At 44.6% G+C, this 19549-nt stretch overlaps 2 protein-coding genes across 5 annotated transcripts in view; one reads left to right on the plus strand and one right to left on the minus strand.

The window, feature by feature from the left end:
- Positions 1-456: 456 nt before the first annotated feature.
- LOC107191025 (mitochondrial uncoupling protein 2-like) lies at positions 457-6152 on the plus strand. Of its 2 annotated transcripts, none has more exons than XM_015579956.1 (5): positions 457-1017; positions 1146-1267; positions 3454-3563; positions 4784-4999; positions 5552-6152. In XM_015579956.1, exons 1-5 carry the CDS (start codon positions 898-900, stop codon positions 5935-5937), a joined length of 954 nt encoding a protein of 317 aa, XP_015435442.1. In that variant the 5' UTR covers positions 457-897; the 3' UTR covers positions 5938-6152. The 2 variants fall into 2 exon arrangements, with proteins under 2 accessions (XP_015435442.1, XP_015435443.1); XM_015579957.1 differs by having other exon boundaries at positions 4787-4999.
- A 2693-nt stretch (positions 6153-8845) lies between these two features.
- Positions 8846-19549, minus strand: part of LOC107191031 (cytosolic carboxypeptidase 1-like) — a 34057-nt gene continuing 23353 nt past the window's right edge. For 2 of the 3 annotated variants that reach the window (XM_015579972.1, XM_015579974.1), the window contains exons 15-19: positions 10882-11134; positions 9936-10060; positions 9672-9824; positions 9404-9540; positions 9023-9087 (exon numbers count right to left, since the gene is read on the minus strand). In XM_015579972.1, coding sequence (XP_015435458.1) covers positions 9429-9540; positions 9672-9824; positions 9936-10060; positions 10882-11134 — 643 coding nt within the window. In that variant the 3' untranslated portion in view covers positions 9023-9087; positions 9404-9428. Of the gene's footprint in view, positions 9088-9403; positions 9541-9671; positions 9825-9935; positions 10061-10881; positions 11135-19549 lie in introns of all 3 variants that reach the window. The other variant, XM_015579973.1, reaches the window with a different exon arrangement.

Here is a 19549-nt window from a genome sequence, read left to right on the forward strand (position 1 = left end):
AGAAATCGAACGAGAGAATTTCGTCTTCTTTTTTATCGAGCGTCGTAATAATCGTCGTAGACGAAACAATTCGACGGCCACACGGAATTACGACACCACTCGGGCGGCCGTGTTTCGCGATAATCTACGTGTTCGTACTCCGATAACAGTAAAGTGTTCGTTTCTGCCGAGTGATTGATATATATACATATATATCGCGTCACTGGGTCATTGAACTTTGATTATCGAGCTATCCAGGTGTAATTTGGTATTCTTTTTTTTTTCTAATTCTTCTTTAATTCTATTTTTCTTCTATAGTTTCTTTATTTTGTGCTCCTGTACCGATTCATGACTCCTGGCCTTTCTCCTAGACACGTCCCCACCTTCTTTTGTTCGTTCAATTTTAACACACAACGTATGCATGACAAAATCTATAGCAACGTTGAACGGAAATTAACGCCTATTTCGGTTCTGTTCACAGAAGAATAGTATGTATAAAGTACTTCACAATCAAGACATTAAACACGAGTGCTCGCGGTCGGGGGGACTGCATGCGTATCCTGATCACTTCAGGGAACCTAAAAAGCTCCACCTCTAAATCAACCGTCTGCTAAATGATCATCTAAAGGTTCCTGTCCTCTGGTAGGACACTGTATATAGTGTACATATCGCTTTTCTAACAAAAGGATCTCGCTCGGACAAGCTGGAGCAAACCCGGGGGATCGTACAGTCACGCGGGGATATTTAAAAAAGGAGTCGAGAAATACGAAAAGTTTGCACTATTTCTCCCCTATCCCCCTCCCCCCACACGCATCCAGACACACGCACCACCTAGAAGCACGTATCAAAAGCAGTTCAACCGAACGCGATAAGCGAGAGAGAGAGAAGAAAAGAAAGGGAAAAAAGAGATTGAGCACGATGAAGCAACAGGCCCAGGACGATTTCCCCCTTTGGGTGAAGTTTCTCACTGCGGGCACCGCGGCCTGCATCGCTGATTTGGCGACGTTTCCATTGGACACGGCGAAAGTCAGAATGCAGGTAACTAAGCAAACGTCTAATTGATCGCCATGTATCAATAAAGAAAAATCAGTTCAGCTGTAATATCGAAATCATAGTTTCCCAACCTTTTTAAATTCACCCCCAACAACTCGTTCGTAATTTTGTAGATTGCCGGTGAAAGCCGCCCTCTTCTGTTCGCATCGGCGGACGGCTCGATGCTCGCAATGAAACAAAATCAGCCGGGGTTATGGAAGACAGTAGGGAACATCGTCAGACTCGAAGGAGCAAGGTACGTCAGTCACGATCCTAACCGTAATTTAAGAAAGCAAAAAAAAAAAAGAAAAAAAAGAATAGGAAAACAAAGGGTAGGTAAACGATAAAGATACGATTGTACAATAGATCGTTGCGTACGATTCTATCGATTCGACGATTTTAAATTTAAACTACCATACACTGGCTGATATATAGATCCGTAGGGCTGTTTCTTGTTAATAATCCGCAATACATACTCTGTCCGATCAGACCTGCATATACATATTAACTCTCTCTGAAACAAGTCTTTGGCATTCCCCGTGTTTGGTTTCGCCATTTTTCATTCGAACGTTCGCCCGTGCTATTACGAATGTTTATATTTACGATTCTATTGTTCGGCTAATTGATCCTGGGCCGGTCGAAGCTTCCGTCGCTGTCGTGCTCCACAAACGATCTAATTATACGCGAGCGGGTCGCGACAGCGCTCGGCCGTGTAATCGCGTTTACGTATCTCGCTTTGTTCTGTGTTTGAACGAAAGGTGTAACCTTCGTCGCTGGAAAAACCAGCGATCTGCACGCGTCGATTAGGTTCGTTTGCTGGAATCAAGCATCGAGAACGACGGAACGGGATCGATCGGGCCAGTAATAATTGCGGTAAAATGGTATCGCGATGTACAAGTCCGATAATTTGCTATCGCAAACTGACACAACTACTTCCTCGATTATTCTTTATTCTTTTAACCAAAGCTTTTTACTTAATTACCCCTTTGTTAGCCTCGGTTCGAGTGCTATCGACTGTTGAGCCAAATCGAGCAATTACCGATAGTGATGGGATTACGTTGACGATAGCATCGATCTGTTCAATATAAATATACTTTGATAGAATTACATGTGAAACTCGTATCGTATTATAATATGTAGACTGCGGATCTTTATGCAAAATGACATTTTCTAAAGTAATTTATACAGATAAAAGCAAATATAGTAATTTCTTTCGCCTCTTAAATATCGTATTGGATTGAGAATAAAATGAAAAACTCGTTTCATTCAATGAAAGTTTCATTTTTTATTGCATTTCACAGAGCCCTAGAGGCTGTAATTGCATAAAATCCGCAGTACTGGTATTATGAAGTTTCGAGTAAAATATAATGCTTCATCGAACGATACATGGTCTTAACTTCAAAGACAATTATCACTGGATAGAAACGAGAAAGAATCTTTGTATCTAGCTTATTCTTTTTTATCTTACTCGCGATACGTTTAATCCCATCGCTGGTCGTTATGTAACACGTTATCGCCCACGTGAACAGCTTCTGTTCCAATAAACGAATACGTCTATGGCACTCCTTCTGTCAATCTTATTATTTCTTTTCTCTCTCGTGCCCGTGGTACCTTTCCCTCGCTTTTCACGTCGTCGCTGATAAACAGAAACCTCATTTATCTCGCGATTAAAAATACGAAAAATCTGTACGTGAATAATGTCGAAAAATTTCGTCTAAAAAGGGAAACGCACCACGGCGGCCGTTAGAAACGTCTCCCCGCTGCCCAGGGAACCGTTTGTTTTTCCGTTCGATTCTTAATTTTCTCTGCTTATTTTCTCTGTTTATTTTGTCTTTGCTCAGCCACGATCTCGCCTCTACTTTAATTAACCGATCTGCCGCTGGGCACAGTGCATTCCTTGGTTTTTGCGCTTTCGCCCGCGAATACGATATAATAACACGTACAATACATATATCGTAACACGTGTCCAGCTCTCTCGGCGCAAGCTCTCTCCCGGTTAACTCAAAAATAAGTAAAAAAAAAAAAAAAAAAAAAAAAAAAAATTACCTCAGTGTGCTCCTTTCTCGTGCTCCTCCGATGTTTCAGAGACGCTATTTGTAGAAACTGACAAACTAAAACTCTCGGGAGCCATATTGCGATATCTCTAGTTCCGCTCGCGCGAGGAAAAAGGGAGAGAGACGGGGAAAGGACAGAGAAATGCTACGCTAGTCGAGTTCCTTCTGTTATAATCTTTTCGAGCTAGAAAGGGGAGCAATTTAGTGTGAGAGAGACATAGAAAGACAGAGAGAGAGAGAGAGAGAGAGAGAAAGATATATATAGAGAGAAAATCGAAACGAATGTTAAAGTCAAAAAACAAAAAACAAAAAAAAAAAAATATACTACCCTGGGATACGTTTGAGGGTGAATTGTGAGGGCGGTGAGCTTGAGCGAGGGTGGTTACAGGAGCCTGTACGGAGGTCTGTCCGCGGGACTCCAGAGACAGATGTGTTTCGCCAGCATACGGTTGGGCCTCTACGACGGGGTGAAGTCACGCTACGCTGGAATCATCGACGGTACATCCAACAACCTCCTAACTTTTTTCATTGCGTAATCCTTTTTACGATATAACCGAGTAGAGACACGCGTGTGGCGGGAACACGCACAGAGTCACACGCCCGCGCACGTCCATCTCTCTGTTATACTGAATCAGTATGTGCATACACAGACGCGTAAGTAATTGGGCTGGTGGGTCGAATAATATCACCAGCGTTCTCGACGAGGAGGAGGGGGGCAGGCTCGTTTCCCCCGAAGCTACCCCCCGTCGAGCTATGTCTTCGCCGCGGATCGAGACACGCTCTTTTTCGTTTTACTCGGATATTTTTTTATTTTTTTTTTTTTTTTTTTTAAATTTATACCAGTCTCGTTTTCGTTCCTCTCTGGTCAGTTTTCTAGCCATAGTTTCGAACGATCGAAAAAATCGAGTGTCGAAAGGGGAAAAGCAAGAGGGTGAGAGAAGTGGTTCTTTTATTGTCGATTTTTTGTCTTTATTAGCGATTCAATCTTTGGAGGATTGGATACGATTACTGGACGAATTTGAAAGATTCTAGTTTCAGATCTGTTACCGAGTTTAAAGAAATAATCGTGGTTTCGTCTGTATACGAATTAATACAGTTTTAACGCGGTGTCACTGACGATTACTCGCGAATCTAGTGGTGTACGGAAGAAAGAAAGATCTAGAAACCAATCGTACCGCGTATTTCGCGTTTCTTGTCCGGTCTTTGTTACATGTTGTGACCCCCTCGTTTCGCGACTTGTCGATAGCATTGCAACTGACTACCTCGACGAGTCGAGTGTTCTAATCTCGCGTACTTGCATCGAGTATTCATCAAGATTTTTATAAATCAATGGTACCGCGAAGTACTCGCGATCCCTGACAAAGGATCAGTACCATAATCCAGATGCAATTGCTTTCGAACAATTTACTCTGTTTCCACGATTTCTTCTCATGGATCGCGGGTACAGCAATTCTCGAAAAAAATATTACGCGTCCTGAACTTATCTCTTTTTAGACAGCAATTATTGGCTGTATTCAGGAAAAATTAATGAACGAGCTAATAAACATTTTTAACCGCGCACAGCGCGCGATACTTCCGTCCTATCCTCCATCCCCCCACTTACAACTTCGAAAGAACAAAAGAAAAAATATATAGTAAATCGTATTTCGATTAAAAACACAAGATAACACACACCCCTCCACGACGGTCCCTGTTTTCACCGTGGACTTTTCTCGCAGCAGGTAATAAAGGGAGCGGAGCGAAGAGTGTCTCCGTAAGGATCGCCGCTGGAATCACGACAGGAGCGCTGGCGGTGCTCCTTGCTCAGCCGACCGATGTCGTCAAGGTGCGCCTACAGGCCAGTGGTAAAGGAGGAACATCGGTGAGATACAGCTCGACCCTCCAGGCGTACAAGAATATCGCTGCCGAGGAAGGGACACGAGGTCTTTGGAAAGGTATACATATACGCTCTTGATTACATTTACTAATTCACCATTCGCATGCAGAAACACGTGGGTTGCCCAGAAGCGAGCAAAAATCATTGTAAATTGCTAGCTCCTACTGGACTTCGGTTGCACCGCTTAACTCGTTCCCCCGTTATCCGATGTTACGATCCTCGTTCTATTTTAAATGAAATTGCTAAAAAGAACAAAGTAGAGGAAACGTAGCTCCTAGTGATACGGCCTGTTATGGTCGAACATGGACAAAGGACTTTAAAGTTCGTGTTTTCACGGTGATGAGTAAATCGGTGGGCAAATAATCGCTGGATGGAAGTTATCCGATAGGCCCTACGACGATTCAAGCCAACGTCCAAAAGTGACTAACGGTATACCCTAGGTTTGCATACCTAAAAGGAAATTAAGAATCTTTTATTCGTGTCGAGATTATTCGAATGTTAAAGAAATTGTTGTTCAAATAATGTTCAACAACTTTCTACCAGGCGTATGGACAATGTGTAAACTCTACACAAAAGACCAGACGGAGTAACCTTTTTCTTTCTCGCGCAGGAACGATTCCGAACATCTCGAGGAACGCGATCGTGAACGTGGCGGAGATCGTTTGCTACGACATCATCAAGGACTTCATCCTGGAGTCCGGCTATCTTCGGGACGGTATACCATGCCACTTGAGCGCCGCCGTGGCGGCTGGACTGTGCACCACATTGGCCGCAAGTCCCGTGGACGTGGTGAAGACGCGTTACATGAACAGCCCCACCGGCGAGTACAAAGGTGTGAAGGATTGCGCCGTTCGTATGTTCAGGAAGGAAGGTCCCGCCGCTTTCTACAAAGGCTTCGTGCCGAGCTTCACTCGCCTGGTGTCCTGGAACATCGTTCTATGGATCACCTACGAGCAGTTCAAGATCTACGCGAGAAATATGAACGACCGCCAGTGAATCCCCTACTCCGTTGGATTGCACCTCCGTCGATCGTACGACGCACCTGTCGATTCACGCGCGTACAACCGTATATCCAACACAACCGCAGCTTCGTGATCTGTACTTGAATCGTGTAGCTTAGGGATGGGAGAATGTCCAAGTATTACTTAGATATTTCGTCGTTCGCGATAGAACCTCTCTAGCCTGCCGTCGTTTGCTGATTCGATCGAACCATTTTTTTTTTTTTTACGATATTTATGAGAATGCATGTTATCGATTCATTGAACGTTATACTATTGCTTTTTAACTAATGTTGAAATTAGGTCAGAAACTACAGTAAAGTGCCTATGCGTACGTAGAGGGTGCATAATCCTCCGATGAAAAGCTAGATCTGAACTAGACTTAGAGATACTTTGTTTTTCCCTCTTCGCAATATCGACCTCAATTTACATACAAAATGATCTAAGCACAAAAATGTTATCCTTTCGGTGTCCGTAGTTTCGTTGCAAGCGACGGCAGTCGATTCTCCCATTCGTCGTTGTATACCCTTTACTTTCTTTCCCCGTAGACATGACCGCGCGTGCACTCTATCAAACGATAATCAAAACTCTCTCGACTATGTATTCGGCATCGACAACGGAACGAATTTGTCCGTCCAAAATTCTCTATCGCGCGATTGAACTATCGGACATAGGCTGTTCTACATTCGGCTTGAATAATTGATTTGAAAAAGAAAAAAAGAAAAGAAGAGAATTATAAATGTTCTTTCATTCATGGTCTCTACTCGCAGAGTGCACGTACGATCGAAGGTATCTTTAGGAATCTCTCGATAATCCATAGCGAAACATATTTGACTACGTAATGTCAGCTTTAGAGACAACGCTCGTAGACAATAGGAAGGAGATATGGAAAATGGTTTCCCGATGGATAGCATATATAATAATAATTAATAATACGATGAAACGCCAGACAGACAATAAGGTTTCAGCAATTTGTTTCGACGTGTTAGCGGGGTCTGTTTAAGAGATGAAATGAAAAAAAGAAGCTACAACGCGTATCGTGTTCCGATGATTTTCGCTTTTTAGACTCCGATCTAATTCCTCGAGGTTTACTGCAGCCGTCGAGCTAACGAGGATCCTTCGCTGATTTATTCAACTTGTAATCGATTCGTTAAGTTACGCGGGAACGTCGGGAATAATTTTCGTGTTTCGTCGTAATCGTGGTTAGATTTTAACTCACGGACGGATTATTCGCAGTCTATCGTTTCGGGTCAATTAAACGTTACACAGGGCACAATTTTTATCGGATTTCGATCGAGGACATGTAGTCCGTTTTTATGGCTATGTTATACCAGTCTACTGATGTACGTGTTTCACATTAAAGAGCAATTCTTATCTTATTAAGCCGACCGTGTCGTCTTTCTATCGATTCGCACTCTCTCGACAAGGGTCTTTTAATCTCTTGCTTTCTCGTATCGTTTAGATGCTTTTTGTGAAATAATATCGAATACCGGACAGTATTGATCGTTACTAATTTATTGGTCACTTAGTACGATCCTCGTAGACAAAGTTCTCGTCGACCGTGAATAAATTCAACTGCCTCCAGTTTTTAAATAGAGACGATATTGTTTTGGAAAACATATTCTCTCTGTGTATCGCGCACATCGAATAAGTCTTGTTAATTCTATGAAAGCACACAACATATTACCAGTTTCATTTTTTTCGTTTCCTTTCGAATTGACACAGTTTCAAGACGTACAAAAAGCAAAAAAGGGATTAATTAAACCTAGTAGAATTCTATATAGGATGCTCGCTTAATGGAATTTAACGTGATAGAACGTATTAGAATAGAGATCGTAGACCGAACTATCCTTTATCACGCCCTCGAAGATCCACGTGACGGATCGACTGAATATTTGTACCGTACACTTGAATTTTACACGTATTTTAAACGACACAGGAAAAACCTTTTAATTATTTCGGTCGTCGCGATTCGACGAATTGTACTCGTGCCATCTTTATTACCACCATAGCTTCTCTGCGTTCACTTTTTTTATAGTTTTCTCTACTCTACGTTAGATTTCTTGCACGCCCGTACGAAAAATCGAACCGTCGATTGCTATACAAATTATCGCCGTTTTTTCAAGTTATTTCGATTCTACCAAGTCTGAAATTGTATCACTTGCACCGGCCACTGTAAGTTATCGCTTGTAAAAAACAGCTTGCATTAAAGGTGAGCGCATCAACACGAACCGAATTTGGCAAACTTCGTGACGAAAACGTAGCGATCGTGTGCATCAACGACCTAGTAGAAGACTGACTTAATTAAGAATTAATTGTAACGCGTGCGACAGCGAGACGTGTGTATGCTTCTCCGATTTTTTCACCGGATTCCACTTATTGCAACTGTAATATTACGTGTACGAGTTTCATGTGACTGCGAACTACGGACGAATTTGTCTTAATAACGTTGCAATAACCGTAATTTTCCTTAAACCATTTAAATTATTGCAAGCACGAATGGATAGTTTCTCAGAGTCTTCTATTTGGTTGTCTGCGTCGTTTAATCTGGATTCCTATCTTTACAGTCTAATTACTTTTTTATTGTCCAACCGATGAAATTCTTTGCACGCGAAGTTCTCAAATTCTGGTTTCCTGGTTACCTTTATGTCGGTCACCGCCGTAAATTTCTCGCGCGTCCGATATGCTCAAATTCAATAGAAGTTCCAATTTTACGAAAAAGAATAATGCGAGGAGAAGACTTAAACAAGCACGTGACGCGAATTCATTTTCGAAGTGTATACAAACGGAGCTTCGGTTCTAGGTAGGATAAATATCTCCGGTAGGATTAGCTTGACATTTGTTACGAAGTTTTAAATAAAAATTCTTCAAAGTGTACAGAAGATTCGTTGTACTTTTATTTCGGGGGAGAGGGAACCAAAACCTGCACACAGTCTTCCGCGCCGGTGAGTACAAGAAACGCACTGAATTACACCCAGGCAGAATGAAATTTTCGGGGGCAGGGAGATCGTTGTTTATACCCGGCGGCGCTCGCCAAGATGCATTGTCTTTCTATGTTTCGCAATCGGACTCGTCGGATTCGCAGCTGGACGATATGTCATCCTCCATACAGCCTGACTCCTCGGGAATGCCTTCTCCCATTGGGATCCTAAAAAAAAAAAGGTATGATATTACAAGGCTTACTACTGGAATTATTAACAATCTCATCAAACATAACGAGAGGAATTCGAAGATTTCAACGATATTTGAGTAGACGGTTAAGATTCAGCCCAAGAAATTCTTTCGCAAAGATAAACATAATAATAAGGATTAGTAACGGTTAGTCAGTGTTGTCTGATTATAAGCCACTGTTAATGTTGCATTAGTCTTTAGCAAACGAACGTATATAACAACACCCGTATGTTAGTAGTGTAACTAGGAAACAATGTTACCAAGTTTCACGTGCAAAAGTAAGTCGACCTTGCCTTAAATCGTCTATTTATTCGTTTGCTAAGGAATCGCGGCTAGATGGTAGACCGCGGGTCTGTCCTGAATACATTTCAGAATCTTTTTCGTGTTCAGGAAACCGCATTTCCGTGGACAGCAGGATTCCTCCACTGGACTACGTTCGGGAACACACGACATTGATGTGTATTAATAATCCCTGTACTGAACTATCGAATAAAACTGTAACTCTCCCCTAAGTTACCCTGTAATTCACGGCAAGTATAATTACGTCATCGGCGAACGTACTTGTCGATGCTCCAGTCATTGCCGCACTCGTTCATCATCGACAAAGCCTGGCAGAAGTCTTGACCGATCGCCTTCAAGTGTTTCGTGTCGAGATGCAGACCGGCCAACGCTCCCTGATCGCATCCGCAGAAGCTGCTCTCCATCGTGTAGCTTCTGCGTGTGAATCGAGGGGAACAAAAAAAGAAACGAATAGTTGTCAGAGCGGAAGGAAGTTAAATCACCGCGCCGCGTGAAGCCGCGGGATCGTTGGAATCGTATGCGTACCTCGAGACACCAAGCTGCCGCCATATGGCTACCCTCGCGGTGGACTCCTTGTTCCTCTCGACCTTGAACGAGCACAGTGGCAACGCGAACGCCGGGGATATCCTTTGCATGAGGTGCGGCAACATCTGAAAAGCGCAGGATGCATCACCGCGAGGCTCGAACAACAACCGCGATCTCCCGTCTTTGCTTTAATCCCAGATGAATAATATTGCAGCGAACCACCAAATTCAAGCTTTCACGAAGATGTTGAAAACATTGATAAAAATTTTATTCATTTCGCTACCATTCTACGTAAATGAGTTTCAACATTTTTTATTGTTCGAGCTAAACAAGCATATGATCCACGAAGTTTTTACTCTGGGCCAGTAAGAGGAAACAACGTGTCGCTGTTGGGAATTCGCACGAGTGTGGTGTCCGAGGGTTAATCCTCCCTGAATATCGAAACGATCAGACTCTGATCCGAAATCCTTATCAAAGTTTTTCGAAAGTAGAAGAAACTGTAGTTCAAATATCTATGCGATTACGAAGTGTCCAGCCCTTTGACAGCGAACTGCGGTAGCAAGGATAACAACTTTCACCCAGACTATAGGTACTTTGTCGACTGATTGATAACCTAAACATTTCCGAGGCGTTGCACGCGTCTTCTTCGTGCTGAAACGCAAAAGTGTAAACGATACATTGACTGTCATTCAAATGTTAAGAATCGAAAGGTAGAAGCAGAACACCCGAATCAACGGGAGATCGCATCCGCTGTAAATTACCGACTCGGAACGTGTGTTCGCCGAGCTACCTACCATCCCAGCCTCAAGAAATCCGCGCTCGATCGTAAATCGTGTTCTATAGATCGCGCTAGATCACCGAGGTTCATGACCGATGCACGCGTAACGCCGTATAATACACGATCTAAAAATAATCCCCTAGCCGATCTCCTCTTTCGTCCCCTTACCAAATACTGCACCGGCTGGTCCGGTTTCGCCCTGTCCGCGGCGCTCCAAGAACCCGACCTTGAGCAACCAAAGAGAAACACGTTCTTCCTCCGTGAATGGCCGTGGTAGTCGACGAAAACATGGGGAGGTCGTTGCAGCACCCTCGTGCAGTACTCCATCAGTCCCTTCGTGTGGTAGATCACCGGATGCAGCACCTGGTTCGGGTTGCTCCAACGTCTGTTCAGATCCTCGTTGGTTAATCCGTATCGATTACTGTAATCAATCGAAAATATACTCTTCTCCGTGTATTCGCTTGTTAACACGAGTGGGGAGGGGCAGAAGGGAGGAAGAGAGAAAGAAAATGGCAGACACAAAACCTGGTCCAACCTGAGATCCAATCACGTGGATAAAATCGCTTGGTATTTTTAACGCAATCGAGTATCCCGTGCTCGTGTTACCCAGGTATATTATTCATTTCAGATCGCGAGACAAGGATCACTTTGTATGGTTGCGCATAACGCAGAAATTAGCTTCTGAGAAGCATCGTTTTAAAATTCCCCGCCCGGTTTGCACGTCGATTGTGGTGTACACATCGAAGTCGTCGCCTCGGTGGGTTTGTACGTCGCGAGAAGGAGAAAGGCCTTGTCAGAGATCGTCTTCATTTAAGGATTCAGCCGCGGTTAGAAGGACGTTTCCGGCGGCCGGAAGTCGATCCGGAGGAAGTGACGCGTCCGCGTCGCGCATAGCTAATGGTGGGGCACCGTGGACCCCTGGGCAATACAGAGGCATAACACACCGGTTCGTTTCTACCTGCCGTCGTGACATTGTCTAAAGATGTACACGATGCCACACCGGTACTTGGAATACTAAGCGCAGCTATACGATTTTCGGCAGGATCGTCAGAACGCCCTTAAGTGTTCCGTTCACTCCGTTGAAATGGAATCGTAACACAAGGCATTACTATAAAACCTTTCGATTTTCTTGTAAAATCAACCGGTTCGAGGATCAACGATTACGAAACAGATCGATCTAAAGGGGATGTGTCCGTTTGAAAATAACACATGGAAACCAGAAGTCGTTCAGGCATCGGGAAAGGATTAACAATCGGTACACGCGACGGGAATCGCCGATCGTTCCGTCCGATCGGGACATCGGCCACGTAACACAAGCATTAGCAATTTGACGCCTCGTAATCGCTTCCGGTCTTTGAGGTAGTCGAAACGTAGCGCGTGACACGTCCAAGATAGCAACGTAACGATCGATATCTCTTGCGCGCCCCGCGACAGATGGCCGGAGGAATAATAAGAGTAACGAGCACACGGTGACGATGCACCCCGCGGGATGACGATGTGGGTACGCGAAGAAATGTCCCGTCGCCGGTGGACGTTCTCCGCGGCGACATTCGCAGAAACCGTTCGGAAAAAAAGGAACAGTCATCGGAGATAATAGATTTCGTCTGGCAGGCCGGGAGCCGTAGCTCGTTTCGGCGGAAGAAAAAAGAAACGAACTACACTCGCTTGTATTAAAATGGAGTCATCGTGGCGCCGCGTTTCGCGCCGATAACGTCATTACTAAACGAATCCTGCGAGACATGGTGCCGTTACCTTTATCTACGTTTCGAGAAACGATCAGCGTCTTGTCACGGCTCCTCTCCAGGTGCCTAACAAGTTTGCAAGGTACAAGGAACGTTCTAGAACAGGGTTTCGTAACCCTGTAACGCCAAGACCGTTAAATCGTTATTTGAAAATTATAAGACTGACATTATAAGTTTAAAAAAACTTTTTTTTAAACTTATTTTGTTACCCTTTAAGGTTCAAACACATTTTCATAAATTCTGTTACATCCCACAATTTAAGAAGCCCTGTTCTAGAGCAACAACGATCTACTTTTGTAACGATAACGATCGCAAGAATATTTTTGTCACAGATATAAAATGGTTACGTGGAATTTCTGCTGCAGAATTTTTACCATTTCTATGCGTTCTCTCTCGTTGTCTCTTCTTCAAGAACCCCGTCCACTCATACATGCAACTGTTTTTGTATTTCAAACAATCGACGTCTACGGAAGAAAAGAAACGATTTACGTGTTACCTCCCATAAAAAAAAAAATCAACAGGTGCAACGAAATCCATCCGATCGAACAATAGATTTCGTTCGACTGCGAATGGATGTATAAAAGGAAGAAAAGGGGGTGGGGAACGCGAGGTATTCAGGAGCGACAATGCGACGATTGCACGACGAATTTCTCGAGCGTTTTATTGGCCGTCCGATGTAATGGGCAACATCACTCTGTTCGTGCTAGCAAGCCGATGTCAATGACTTGAACGGAGGAGCCTTGACCGCGAACTTCTCTCACCTCTTCAGAGATCCTGTACAAATTACACTTAACCGACCGCTCGTCTCGGACTGGCTCCGTGAGATTTTCAAAGGTACCGCCGCGCCGGCGCTTCGTATCCCGCGGGATCGTTAAAAAAAAGAAAACAAAAAATAAACGATCCCCGTGAATTACTCGGCCGCTCGTTGGATTACGATTAACGAGGGGCCCCCGATCGAACGATTTATCGTTATAATTTAATCGGTCGTAAATCAGTCGGTCGAATACGCTCGCGCTCGTTCCTAACTTTATATTGTCAATTTTCGTCCTTTGTCCCCCTGCTCTTTGTTCCACCCGTGGATCCGGAGGATCTCTATCCGGGATCAAGCGCTACCGAACTGTATTTACCGATCGCAGGAGGCAGACACGCACGCACATACGCGGCCCGCGTATCGAATCGAAAGTGGTTTGCGCGTGCTTTCTCTCTTTCTCCCGCGTGGTTTCACTCTCGACAGACCCGACGATTATCCTCCCAGAAAAGGAGTCGTAAAGTGTACACCGATTGAAGGGATTCCTCGATGATTACGAATACTTTGGGAACACATTCAGAAGATTGTTCGGGGGGAGGTGTGCGATCGACGGGATCGATCGTCGATGCAATTCTACGTGGTCGACGAACACTCGTTTAATGTATTATTCGAATAAAATTGTAGCCAACCCTGCCATTAGAACATCCACTCTGTATGGAATAATAGCGGGAAAACGTTGCACGTTTATCGAAGAACTCTTAACCAATATTGCTGTATGTAGTATTTTATTGAAAATTGAATTTTTACTTAGGTATTTTGTTTCCCCGAACTGCTTCCCCAAATCTACGTTTCATATTTGTCCTATTCCTCATACTCTACGTTTCAGTCCATCACAGATTTTCTCTATGGGACTTCGATCGGGGAATTGTGGTGGCCAGTGCATAATTTTTGCAAATTCACAAATTGACCACCTATATGGTCAATACAGTTGGACATGTATTTTAATCAAAACCAGAAAATAAAAGCATTGAAAAGTGTTCAATCTGTAACAAATATCACATTGCGTGCACATTCAGCAGGTGTCCCAATACTTATTCCCGACAGTGTATGCTTTCCCGTCATTACATTCTCTTCGACACAGATGCTGAAGTACAGAGAGGCTTCTAAATGACCGAGTACAACGACTTATTCCGGACACTTCGACCATCAATGTCCATTCGAACAAAAAAAGAAATCAATAAAAAATCAGATATCCTTCAGAGATCTCGAGATTCAAAGCAGCGTCGAACGATTTACACTTTGACGTCAGCGTTATTTACGAACTAACGGGGCCCCGAGAAATGTACAACGACAAGACGGAATCCCATCTGCGAATTCAATGGTAAAACGTTTCTGAAACATCGTTAATCCCGTTACGCATAATTTTCACCGAGTCCTCTCGAGAGCAGAGCCTCGTTCCTCTTCGTGTCGCTGAAGATTACGCCCACCTGAAGAAAACGCGACTACCACCGATCACGATACTTCTGAGAACAGGTGTCATGGAAGATAGTAGCGAGAAAGGTCGAACATCTAGAAAGAAAAATCAGGAATCTTCCTTTTTCCAATATAAAGCGAAATTCCCAGGACAACTTGGGAATGTTCATTTCTTCGCGGTCCTTCTTCCACGTATCACACGCATTTCTTCCGTGAACTTTACACTACCCTCGGATCCAGGAGGCCCCACGATTCAGCTCTATCTTATATCTCATCTCTCTCTTCTCGCCTCGCAGAATTTTCTTCGAGGTTATCCAGGGGTTCGATCATGTGAACCCCGACCACCACGATGAACTCTTTTCTCCCCCCCTCCCCACAAGTCTCTCACCTTCGTCTGCCGGTTCCCCCTCGAGCACCAGAGAGCACCCCGACAAGAAATCCTATTTCCTGCGCCACTGAAATACGAGCGTGACCGAAGCCTCGAAGACGCGAATCGAGCCAGCCCGTGGAATCGCAATCTATCCCAGATCCGTGCACGATATTTTCCTTTCATTTCACCCAAGGAATGTTTCCTCGTCCACTCGGAAAACGACGAACGTAAATTCTCCCGCTCGTTGGACGAACTTTTCCTCTCTAACGATTATTCCTTAGGCCTCGCGTGAATACATAGTTTCCACATGGGATGTGCTAACGACGAGGGTATAACATACAAAACGAGTGGACCAGAACGGTCCATGGTAGCGTTGGACACGCGAGTGCTAAATTTGTCGCGATATATCGTCTTTTAAACGTGCAAATTACCTGGATGCACCTTCTTGTACAGCCGCCGCCTGGTTATCTCGAATCTGTCCATCCCGTTTCGCGTGTGTGGATCGGGAGCTCGTTTAAACTCCCATACGTCGTTACAACAGAAACAGCACGTTCCGCAGAAGCCTCGAGAGCCCGCGAAGAGTATCTTTATAGCGTCAACCGATACGGAAAGGGCCGCGAGTGACGTTCGTTCTGGTCCCATGGTCCGGCTAAGGGCTAACCGGGCATTAGAATACTCGTGACCAGTCTCCCCGATTTGCATTCCACCGCGAAACCAAGGCCTCTCTGTCCCTCTATCTCTGTCTACCTCGAGGATCCCCTCCCCCCACCACCCATTTTTTTTTTCGTACTGGCGACCGGAGGGAAAAGAGCCAAGGCGAGAAATTCATTCGCCAGTCGATGGTTCTTCTGCAGCCCCGCGGAACGAGCGTTTCTTCGAACCGAAAGCAGCCCTTACCTTCCGCGAGAAAGGGAGGCCAGGAATGCGCACACACATACACATTGGGCGAGACCGACGGCCCGAGGAGAAGGGGGCCAGGCTTTTTACTATATAATACGATTCGTCGCGGCGAACGTCGGATCCGCGGGCCTCGTAAAATTCGCGTTTCACAACGGCACGCCAGCTGCGGCCAGGGGCGTGCTGCACAAGTATAGGAAACGGCCAGAACGACGGATTCTGCTGGATTAATAAAATCAGAGTGGGCCGCAAATCAATCCCCGTATATTATTGCCCTCTCCATGGACCAGACGGAAATCATACGTATTCAGCGCAACAAGAGGATGAATTTATAAAAATCGAGTGATTTGCGAGATTCGTTTTTTTCTTTGGGTTCGTTCGGATATAAACTACCGCTCATAAGTACGTGTATGATGAAAGATTTTTTGTATGATGAGAGGAAATGTGGTGATACAGAAATGACAATCTTTCGTGAACAATCTTGATTCCCACGTAATTCTGAATTCACACGTAAATTCATCAAGGATAGCGACAGAAGGTCTTTTACAATTTTTGGCAATGTTATCTTCTCCTCTGCTTTCGCTAGACGCTTTATCTGTCGCGTTACGTGTGAATTTATTGCTTTCGATGAAAAAGAGTATACTAAAAGAAAAAGGTAACGGTGTTATATTGAAATTACTAATCCTCAAGGACGAATAACCAGGAAATTGCTAAACGAGCAGCAATTTCATGCCGACGTCATTCGTGTTCCGTCATCGAAATGAAATTCATCACGAAGACCATAGCTGTGCAATGTTTTCAAAGACGAATAAATCGTTAGATTTTACTTGAGATTTCTGTCGAGCAGACGATTCGTGTCCCAGCCACGAGAGCCAGGAATAGATTTCGCGCCTATCCGAATCGAGATTTAATTTAGAGGCCCGACAGACTGAACCGTGGGCCACGGTTCCCTGGAACCCTTCTAGGTAACCCCGTGCGATACCAAGAAACTATACAATACGACCAATCAGAGGGAAGAAACGAGCCAAGCGGAATTGGGTATCGAAATAGAGTCGGGAAAAAAGAATCGGACAACTGCTAACGAGGCGAATCTTTGACAGACTCCTTCTAACAAAGATGAAGGAAATTGATAGCTTCTAATACCTGGAATGTTCCACAGGATACGAATGACTCGAGATATGCTAAACGAGTCCTGTCCAAAGTATCGACGTGTTCGATAAAAGAGCAAGAAAAATGTTACGCTTAACCTGCCAATTGCATTTGTCCACTGCTGTAGACGTGTGCTTTATCACTTTAATGAAAATATCCGGAACGTTCCTTGATGATCGACAGTGCAAAATAAATAATATCCAAACACGAGGAAAACGGTATTACTGTTGTTACTACTGCTCCTTATTTGTCGCGAACAAACACATTGTTTATAAAAAATTATCCTAAAATTCGTTTTCGTGTAATCGATCGTTACTCTTGGCTCATCCATCTCAAACTTAAATGGAACTCATGTAGGTATACTTGTTACATCTGGCCGCGAAGCAGCTCGTCTCTCGCAATTGTATATTAAAACGATGTTCGGAGAGTATGGACCGATCCGTAACCGCAAGCAGAACGCGAGTGGGGTTCACGGTTTCAGGTTCTAGGTCAGCCTGCGACGCCCTGTGCCGGGGCACGTAACAGCGGCAAAGAAACAGGGGGCCCCAAGTAAAACGGTGGGCAGCAGAAGGTGCATTTAATGATCGTACACGGGCCACGGCTGTTATTATCATCCATTTCTGCATTCTATCGACGGCGATCACCTGCATCAGCGGCGGGGCCGTTCCGTTCGTGCTTTCATCAGAGGGGAGGTGGTGGGGGAGGGGGAAGATCCGCGTAAAAGACGGAGGATTTTTGTTTTTCGTTTGGAACACACTGTCCAGCCTTAACATGCGATTTAAAGCTGGCATGCAAAAGTACCACGGACACAAACACGTTTCTTTGGTGACTTATAAATACAATATTGTGCGAAGCATATTCGGATCGCGTGAAGAACGCCTGGATAGCAATTTTACACGCCACCTTTTCGTTCGGTTCGTGCGCACCTTTATTAAGCAGAACGTATTTTTGCGCACCTTTATAAATTTGGTACTATGAGAACAGGTAACAGAGAAATAATTATTTACAGGCTCTAATATACAGGCCATCAACCAACTCCGAGCATCAGCTGGAGTGAGAGAGAGAGGGGCGAACGGGTCCTTGTTGGTACCGATGCAACGATGATTTAGAGAACGCGGGGCAGGATTACGTGTCTCTTGTGTCGGGTTTCGCCGTTTCCCGCGGCGGTCCGTGGGACTGTATAATCGCATTAAATCGTGAAGGAAGACGACTGTCTAAATGTATATACGCTGGACAGCGTGCGCATAACAAGGCGTGGGTACGTAATCGATGAGCCAAGCGCCGTGGAAACTGTCGGTAATTCGTTGTGTTCTCAACTCTTCCCAGCATCGAACTCCTCCCTTGCAAATAGTGTCGAATTTTTATTCACTAGTGTGACAAGTCGTTGGTACTTGGAATAATTAATCCTGTCTATAGTGGATACGATCGTCTCTCTACACTTGAAAACGTGAGAGTTCGTCGTCTCGGATAGTCTGCAATCTCCTCGAAACAGGATATTTTTATCCATTCTTCTATTTTATGTCCAACAAAACGAATTCAGGTATGGTAATATGAACTTCATCGGGATAGAGTCAGGATAACCCGTTGAATAAATAACGAACGAGAGAATATAAAAGTGACACGAGAAACGAAGTAAATTAGTTATCGTGGAAGATATTTCGCTGATTTATCGGTACTAACCGAGCAGGCGAAGATTGATGGAGAAACACTGATCCGAAAGATCTTCCTTAAAAAAGCAGCAACCACGTGATAGACGGTCCTGTGTATACAACCAGGGCTGAATTATGGCTCCGAAGAGTGAATCGTGGAAAAAGTATGCAAGGTCGTTCGGCCCTTTCGTCCTACGGAGTCGCCGGACCGCTTTTGCGCGGCGGCGTTTAATTGGATTCTCTAGGAGAACGATGAGAATCCTGGATATATCCTATAAATAATCGCGGGATCATATTCCTCGGTCGGGTTTGTACACAGTGTCCGTAAATCGTGCGTCTGCCGTGTCGTCGTTCCACGAAAAAAAAAAAAAAAACAAAAAGAAAGAAAAAAAAGGAACGCGAATGACTGCGATGATTCTTGTCACGACACACGTCGATATAGAGAGAACGTTTTAATGAACCCCACCCGATCGAGAGAGGGTTCGAACGCGAAACGCAATCAGGTTCGGGCGTTACGACCAACGGATATATTGATCGATATCGGGAGAGGGGGCAACAGTGAGGCAAGATGATGAGGATCACTGTCCTAGAAGTGATCAAAATGGAAGAGTCGACGGCGTCGAAGCCTTCGGGGCCGGTATGGCTCCTCCGATCGTCTCGAACGTCGAGGCTATTCGCGGGCTAAAACCGAGGTCTGTTCCTTGCCCGGAGAATGGACGTGGAGAAGGAAAGCCTTCTGAAGAAAAGGGACGGGTGTATAACGCGGAGAAGAAACAGAGGGCCCCGTCCCCCAAGGGGGGGGGGGAGA

Source organism: Dufourea novaeangliae, unplaced genomic scaffold, assembly GCF_001272555.1.
Source record: "Dufourea novaeangliae isolate 0120121106 unplaced genomic scaffold, ASM127255v1 scaffold208, whole genome shotgun sequence".
Taxonomy (NCBI): Eukaryota; Metazoa; Arthropoda; class Insecta; order Hymenoptera; family Halictidae; genus Dufourea; species Dufourea novaeangliae.